Source organism: Malus domestica, chromosome 17 (assembly GCF_042453785.1).
Source record: "Malus domestica chromosome 17, GDT2T_hap1".
In the NCBI taxonomy this organism is placed as follows: domain Eukaryota; kingdom Viridiplantae; phylum Streptophyta; class Magnoliopsida; order Rosales; family Rosaceae; genus Malus; species Malus domestica.
Genome location: NC_091677.1, coordinates 12,419,602 through 12,428,588, shown reverse-complemented (window position 1 = coordinate 12,428,588; position 8,987 = coordinate 12,419,602). Strand labels below are relative to the sequence as shown.

The 8,987-nt window shown below is 36.1% G+C and overlaps 2 protein-coding genes across 2 annotated transcripts; one reads left to right on the top strand and one right to left on the bottom strand.

Moving 5' to 3' along the window:
• Positions 1-843: 843 nt before the first annotated feature.
• On the bottom strand, positions 844-2,844 carry LOC103405162 (GDSL esterase/lipase At4g10955-like). The gene is made up of 2 exons (XM_008344123.4): positions 2,509-2,844; positions 844-1,997 (listed from the first exon to the last, which is right to left on the bottom strand). The coding sequence occupies exons 1-2, from the start codon at positions 2,718-2,720 to the stop codon at positions 977-979; spliced, it is 1,233 nt and encodes a 410-aa protein (XP_008342345.2). The 5' UTR covers positions 2,721-2,844; the 3' UTR covers positions 844-976.
• Positions 2,845-5,248: 2,404 nt separating this feature from the next.
• On the top strand, positions 5,249-7,130 carry LOC114822753 (uncharacterized). The gene is made up of 3 exons (XM_029097847.2): positions 5,249-5,589; positions 6,610-6,684; positions 6,791-7,130. Exons 1-3 carry the CDS (start codon positions 5,403-5,405, stop codon positions 7,084-7,086), a joined length of 558 nt encoding a protein of 185 aa, XP_028953680.2. The 5' UTR covers positions 5,249-5,402; the 3' UTR covers positions 7,087-7,130.
• The last annotated feature ends 1,857 nt before the right edge of the window (positions 7,131-8,987 follow it).

Genomic DNA, 8,987 nt, shown 5'->3' with positions numbered 1-8,987 from the left:
GTGACAAGAACTCTTGTAAAGGGTATGCTGATTCAGAGGAACTTGATTATGAATACTGGTTCAATAATGGATGGGGCTAAATCATGCAGAAGCGTGGTGGATTATAGTGACAAGACGTGGACTAGCCGACAAGCAGACAATGGGAATCGTAGAATAGTTTGAGTGAGATGTAAAGTAAAGAATCTTATCCAGAATAGTTCTAGGAGAGGTTCGGGAGAGTTCCTTCCAGGCCTCTAAATATGTGTGTGTATGATGCTTTGTAATACTCAGACTTGCTTGATATATCAATAAAGAGTGCTTGTTTGTATAACCATCCCTTGTTATTCTACTTTAAGTCATTCTAAAGAGTAAAGATCCTAGTTAGTTTATAGCTTAGTTGTCTTCAGCAACGGTAGTAGACTTACGGACGCTAATTTGGGTTGCACTAAGATTGGGCACAAGACTCCTAACTGCGAGGTCTACATCTCAGAGCCATAAGATTGGGAATACAACCCAACTTTCTGGCTGGCAAAAATGTCCAAACATCTTGAAATTGTTAGTTTTATTTGCTAGGTACGGGGAATTGACTTTAGCACCAAAAATCTATGTCCAAAAGCTTGCATTGGGCTGGAGTTCTGCCTTCGTGATGCTCTAGAAACCGATGATGTAACAACGCTAAAGATCACTGTAAAGAAGTTCAGTGCAGAAAGCACTTTTCAAAATACCTTGGATGGAAACTCCTGAAGGACATAAAAATACCTGGTGAAGCAAGCACGTTGAAAATTCCATAATACCATGTTGGGCCGCTTTAGAGCAGTAGAACAAATCGAAATTACTATAAGGAAACACTGTAGCTTACCAACATGAGCAAAGGCAAAGCCATTATGAACTGATGTTAAACAATGTAAACAAAGCATAAAAAAAAAAAACATGACAGTATGATAGACACAGATCGAAAACGAGTTATTTGACAAACAAAGAGAACAAGAAGCCTTTGTCATCTAGCTTGCGTTTGTTGTGGAGCTGGAACGCTATGCAAGGATTTCAGTTGCCTGCTAATGAGCTTACTGTTATGCATAGCCAGCTGAAGTTCCAGGTCATCCGACCACCATTGCTCTAACCCGTGAGCCTCCAGAAACTTCTGGTTTCCTTTTGACATCACAAACAGCTTCGCTGCTACTTGCCCGTTTGTTGGACGCACATTCTCCTTGTCGGCATTGGCTCCTTCCATTCCATCACGTTCGGTGTAAGAGCAGCAGATATAGTCACTGTTATTTACATATAAATGAGGAACCCATTTTCCCAAGCCTACACCAGGATTCTTCAAACCCGAAAAATTTGGTATCCAATCCTTCAATGCAAAACCAGGAGCTTTATCCCCCTCTTCACTGCTGACCTGAGTTCCACTGCCCGAAGGGAGCATTGCCTTAAATCTCTTCCAAGCAAATCCTGCTTTGTCTCCAATATTTCTGAAGCTCATTGCCAGCGACACAGAAGGTGGATTGAACAGATGAGTCTCCACATACATCCCTTCTTTAGCTAATGCTTTTCCCACTTGGAGAGCAAATCCGGCCCCCAATGAATGTCCTGCAATACACACATTACTGCTTCCATACCGTTCAGCAACTGATTTCAAAGCCTCCATAGCTGTTTTAAACCTCACAGAACCCTTCAAGCTCTCCCAAGCAAGAAAACGAAGGTCGTCTTCAATATCCCTTCTCATAGTTGGGCCTTTGAGCAATGTTCCTCGAAGTGCTAGAACCGCCTTTGGTGCTCCGCTTGGTCTGATAAGTACAAAGTCAGCAAGTGCTGCAGATCGATCCCATTCCAGTATTGCCCCAAAAGTGGATCCATCTCTTTCATCGATTAAGGTTTGGGACAATTTATACTTAAAGGGTGTCCACCATTTAGGAGCTAGAGCATGTGCTTCATCTCGATTCTCTTGTCTGTCGAGTTCAAGCAAATATATTGCTTGTATGAAGCACGCGATTACAGTTCGCTTATAATTCCCGTCCTTCCTGTATGAACATAAAATTTTGATACAAATTACAAATACACACATTGACTGGCTCAGGTGATTTGTCAAACCTACAATTATTTACCAAACTTCTATCTGAGATCCAATAATGCATTTCCCTAATTGATCAACTATTTAATAAAGGGGATTTAGTCCTGAATTATCACCTCAATAAAAATTAGGTCCCTAAATTATTTTTTCAATAAAATAAGTTCCTAAAATTCATTAAAAATTGTTAATTTCATCCCTACTAGACTTGCAAAAACTCTGTTATCTTCTCTGTTCCAGAAGTAGTTTCCTTTTATGTTCCACAAAAACAAATAAAATTCAAAATTAATCATTAGATATCCAAAATTTCATGGGCAAGTTTCTAAATTTCCACATTTATTAGAAAGAAAAAAAAAACCATTCTGCTAAAAAATAAGCAACAATCCAACATATTTCAAAATTGTAAAGTTCCAGAATTTCCTGAAATCTTACAGAACTCATAAAAATCTGAAATGGTTGCTTACCAGCTCGAGTTTATGAGGTCTCTCCAATTCGGAGAGGTCAAATTGCGAGGCCCGGATACATGAAAAGCGTATGGATGAGCAACCTCTGCTGCCACAACTTCCATAGCTATCTCCTCGCCGCCGCCGTGCTCTGTCATTAATGCACTGGCACCAGAAACAGCACGGCCTCGTTCTTCTTCTTCCTTCTCTCTTTGTTCTGGGTTTGTTTGCATGACGAGGGGAGAGAGAGGGGTGGAGTGGGGGTTATGGAAAAGGAAAGGTGAAGTCTTTTAATTGGTATCTGATTCGAAGGACATGTCGGCTTCCCTTTTAAATTAATTTATTTTAATGATTCGAAACGCCTGGTTTGTAGGCCTCCAACGGTCATATTACTGGCTAACTCAGTGGGTTCAATTCTAAATTACCATATCATCCCTCCCTAATTACAAGAAAAATGTCATTTAAAAAATCCCCAATTGTTTTGCATATGAATTTTCGTATTGAGAAAATTACAAAACAATTGCATTTATACACCGTGATGCAAGTTCGCCCCTCATCTATACTTCTCATTTCTAAAAACTAACTATCTAATGCACAAGTGTCATAGTTTTACTCAAAAATCATAGAAAGCATTTTTTAGAGGGCAGTAAATCTGAAGGTTATTTTGGTAAGTGGAGTCTATTGCACGCTGGATTATGTTATGTTGGTGGGGTTAAAGAAAGTCAAATGTTATACATTTGCATAATGTGAGTTTAGGATATCCTTAGGATCCTTCCTCAACGGTGATTTTTTCTTATATTATAGGGATCATGTGGGGTCACTTGGTAGATTTCTTAATCTAGAAGTTAAAACATTTAAATGTAAATTAAAAAAAAAACTAAATAAAATCAACGACGCATGACTATTTGGTCTAGCAACATCAGCCTTCACTTGGTTGAAGCACATTTCAAGTTTGACCCGTACAAATACACAGGGCTGTTACAAGATTTCGTGGATCATGTGCGAAATTTATGAAAGGGTCTCTCCTTAAAATAGTTATAAAAAAAAAAGATAGGACAATATATTTGACGTTATAAAACAATAATTTAAATCAAAACAAATAGGTCTCGTGGATTGTAAGTTTACATATGTAGTTAAATAATAAGTAAAAAAAAGCTACAAACATAACCCTCACTAAATAATCAAAAGCAATTCAACCTTAAACAACCAAACAAGAAAAAAAATGCAAAAACTTTAACATTAAAGTTTCCCTTGAATATGTAGCATTATTATATAACAAAATTAAAAAGAAAATTGTTTTCATTGTTGTTATTGGCACTCCAAATTTTTGTATTTAAATTTAGAAAAAAAAGAGAGTACACCTTAGTGTACAGTAAAATTTTAAAGTGCTACTAAAATCAATTTTTTGAAGATATAGCATTTATGTATAAATATTAGATGGCAAAAATACGGAAATATCGATGATATCGGAAATATCGGTAGTCCAAAAATACGGAAATTTCGATGGAAATATCGGAATATTATCGATATTGATAAAAATTGAATAAAAACCACGAAAATTGTAAGAAAAACTTGGAAATTTTTATTGAAACTTTGTAGGATATTTATTTAGTCAATTATCTATTAGTTTATCACAAAAAATTGGAAGAAAATGCATTATATGATGAATTTAACTGATTTAAGTTGATTATATAACGAGTTGGCAAACATTGTGAGTGTAGAAAATATGAAGTAATTAATGAAAGAAGTTTAAACACATCATAATCATTTATATATAATGAATTAGTACAATATTTTACGCTTTATACATTGTATGATAAGATACATGAGTGACTTAGTACTACATAGAGTTCCTATCAAAGTCTAAAATATCGGTAGTCCAAAAACACGGAAATTTCAATAAAAATATCAGGATAATATCGATATTTTAGACCTTGATGATTGCATCTTTTGCTTCCCCAAAACTGCCTCGGCAATTACAATTTATATTAGACTCGAAAAAAAAAAAAGTACAGGTGGTTCGATTTGCTTTCTATTGAAAAAGGTATTGCAAACCGCTTTTTTTATTTATTTTATTTATTTATTTCTGCTGCTGCGACCGAAACGAGTGGTTCGATTTTATTTCTATCGGAAAAAAATGAAGATTGAACTAACACGCTTCAAATTAATCAAATGATTTAGGCACATGATGTTTTTCTTATTTCTTGTTGCAGTTTATTCTTGTGTTCGCACACTTCTGTACCAACCAAAACGACCTCTCTCTTTCAAAATTTCTCTGCTTTTTCCTCCGAAGTTCTCTCTATTATTATCAATTTTACAGTACAAAATCTCATTTTATTATGTACATTTGAGAAAATATTTGTTAATTTTGTACAAGGAAGAGTGACTGAACCAATCCTAACCAAATTATTACTAAATAAAAATGAGTTTGATTCAATTAGAACATCTTAAACGAGTCAAAAAGTTCACATCAGCAATAACAGTAAAAAAAGACAGCTTAAGTATTTTCCGACTAAAATATTAATTCCTACATGGCAAAACGTGGATTGACATCAAAAGTTGTTGCTGTCAAATTTGATAGCAACTTCAAATCTATTTTTAACGATTAATAAATATTTTTTTACCATTTTTATTATTTAAATTTGTTTTGTCCTAAATTACTTTTTCCAATTATATTTTTAACGATTGATATTTATTTTTTGTCATTTTTTTCTCACATATATTTGTTTAACTTTCCATGGTCAAAAGACATACAACATATGTGTCGATATGTGGAGGAGCAATTTCCCGCATTTATTTTCGTCCATATAAATAATAAAATGAGGTGTGGGTGTAATGCGACCTGAGGCAATCCTCGAAGGCTCCATGGCCAATGAAGAACCTTGTAAACTCACACAAACAAATCTCATAAAATTATGGCCTTGAATATAACTGCTGCTGCTTCATTTTCGTCGTCTTTTAGTCCTCCTCCTCCTCCTCCATTTCTAAACCCAAAGCACAAACATCATCTCAAGTTCTATCCTTTCAGAACGCATGCAGCTCAGTCGTCAGACGGAACTGAGAGTTGGATTAAAGAGGAAGACCCTCCTGCTTCTTTCTCCGGTAAGCTTTTCGTTAGCGTATCATCGATTTAGTTCTTCTTCTGTAATCTGGGTTCGTTAACGCATGCCTCTTCATTATTTTCATTAATTTGAAATTCTAACCTTTTTCTTTGAAAATATTGAATAAGAAGTTTGGATTTTTGGGGATATTATGGATACCTTTGCCATGGGAGAGCCGAATGCTCTCCCCCTTGGATGCTTCTCTGATGCCTACCCTCCCACTTTTATGCTTCTCTGATTCTTACCCTCCCACTTTTCAAAGCATACTAAATGCACAAATATTAGATCTAGTTATGCGCATACACTAGCAACTATACCAACAACAAAGATAAAAAAATCTTAAGTTCACATGACATAATCAACACCTAGCATACCTAGCATACAACCCTTTTCTCCATTTTCCATTTAATAAATAGAAGAGAAAACATGCACAATTGCATACTAGTAAACACAGTCACAAATGGCTGCAACCATTTCCTTGGTAGCATTAAATAAATGCCACACTTCATCCACCACCGAAAGCACATGGGTCACCTCATTGTTGTCAGCTCAAAATATGAGCCAATCACAACAGATTCAACTATACTACTTTAGCAATAAGAGAGGAAAAGCAAAGAATTTAGCATGCCACTAACATTCTCTTACGGCTTCTCATCTCACTGTATTTTTTTAACAGAAACTGATTTCCGCGCTCCCCTTTTGACCTTTTGCACTCCTCTGTTTAATTTTGTCACTCGATTCTCCTTTGTATAGTAAGTTGATAATAATGGAGAGAATTCCAAACGAGGGGAGTGTAAGAGGTCAAAAGGGTTTACAATAACTAGATGTGTCTTGCTCTTCAACTTCTGGTTGCCACTTGCCAGCACCTTTTATTCTGCAGTTGATTTTATTTTGGCATTGGTTACCTGTAAACTAGTGATGCTAGAAGCTCGGCATGAATTTAGAGTATATTAACTTCACTTGATAAGCCAAAAATGCTTGAAACACTTCTGATATGCCTTTTTTTTTTCTTTTTCTATAGGATCATCGTCATCTGCTCGCATGCAGCTGGATCTTTTGGAGCAACTTACCTCTACTAGCTCATCAGTTGACGGTGGTATGCAAGTTCTGTCCATATACTGAAACAGACATATCAAGACATTATATGTTGATCAGAAATTTTGAAGGATAAGAATGCTTAGAGATGCATATTTGATTGCCAGGTTATGTTAGCGATGGTAACTCTCGGAAACTTACAATCCGTCAGCAGCTAGCGCAGTTGGTTGGGGACAGAGACGGCGATTTCATCATTCCACTTGGTAAAAACTTTAAAATGGCGAGTGCCAAGGTTTTAACTGTCTCTCAGAAGCGAAATATCAAACGACAGGCTTACTTAAATGAAGTATCGAAGAGGAATGATTCAGTTTTCTTTGCCACCATTGGAGCATTTGTACTTGTTCCACCTCTTGTAATATTAGGAATAGCCATATCAACAGGTTATGTACAGCTTTTCCCATGACATATATACTACTGAATATAGAGAAATTCAGTTTACTATCTTAATTTGGAGATCCAGTGCTTCATTTTTTGTCTTTTACATGGAAATTTTGTAAAGATCATATATAAACTGCTTCGATCTACAAATCGCATGCTTTTCACTTGAAGTTAAGAATGGTATCTAGACCATAAAAACAAAACCATTTTGTTTTGACGATCCAAAAGCTCTTTGAGGCAGACTTTATTCAAAAGCTATTATGATACGAGCGATATAAGGGGGGACTCAAACCCAAGACCTCGGGTGCAAGGGTACACCGACTTCTTAAAATTGCATTCCTTTACTCACTTTGTAAAAATGTATAGTCATAGAAGCCCCAAATCTTAGGCAGAGTCCTAGTTACAAACTTCAGTTATTGGTGTGTATCACAAGATAATTTCAAAATATACCAGCAAAACATCAGTAGCTCTTATTGGAAGAAATAATAGAAATTTTACGGCTTAAATCACCATGTATTCCATATTCTGAATATATATACATAATACAATCTTGTTCTCCAAGGAAACAATAAAGGACATAATATCCTTCCTAAAACATGACTCTAATAATTACAAAATATTTACATTCCTTTTGTCCTAAATATTGACTTATTCCAATACTCCCCCTCAAGTTGGAGCATAGATATTACTCATGCCCAACTTGACAAGCAAATCATCGAATCTTCTACTACACACAGCATGGGTAAGGATATCTGCAAGTTGTTCTTCTGAGTTCACAAACGGTATTGACACAATCTTCTTCTTTAGCTTTTCTTTGATAAATGGCAGAAGACCGTGACACCACATTCAGCTTCTTGCTTTGCCACGTAACCAAATTATCTCCAACGAATGTGAAATACCTAGATGTAGACCTCTTATCAATCACATCACCAACCCAATCAACATTAGTAAATCCCTCAATCCTTATATGTCCATGACATTCATACAAAATTCCTTTACCCGGGGCAGACTTCAAATACACCAAGATTCTCATTACTGCCGCCATATGATCCACACTTGGTGAGTGCATAAACTGACTAACCACACTTAGGGAATAGACGAGTTGAGACAGATAAATTAGCCTCCCCACTAGTCTTTGATATCTACCTCTGTCAACCGGTTCCTGATCAGGATAAATTCCCAGATAATGTTTCTCTACGATAGGGTGTCCACAGGCTTACATCCCACATGCATGTTTCTTTTAATAAATCCATAACATATTTACGTTGAGACAAGAAAATACCTCTAGATGACCGAGCTACTTCTATGCCAAGAAAATATTTCAAATCTTCCAAATTCTTCATCTCAAACTCGGCGGCAAGATTTTGTTCTAGCTTCATCATCTCTTCCGAATCACCACCTGTTATTATCATGTCATCCACATAAATAATTAAGGTTGTCACTCTACCATTTCCTCGTTTCACAAATAATGTATGATCTGAGTGATTTTGATAATACCTAATCCTCTTCATAACTTGAGTAAATCTACTAAATCATGCACGAGGTGATTGCTTAAGTTTGTAGAGTGACTTTCGCAATTTACATACTCCAGTTTTCGCTCCGGCATTGTACCCTGGAGGAAAATCCATATATACCTATTCTTCCAAGTGCCTAGAAGAAAAGCGTTTTTCACATCAAACTGCTTCAGTGGCCAATTCAAATTTGCAGCTAAAGAAATCATAACTCGTACTATATTCATCTTCACTACTGGAGAAAAAGTCTCCTGATAATCAACACCATAAGTTTGAGTATAACCCTTTACTACTAACCTCGCTTTATACTTGTCTACCGATCTGTCTGCCTTGTATTTGATTGTAAAGACCCATCTACACCCAACTGGTTTCTTTCCTTCAGGTAGCTTCATTACCTCCCATGTATCATTCTTAT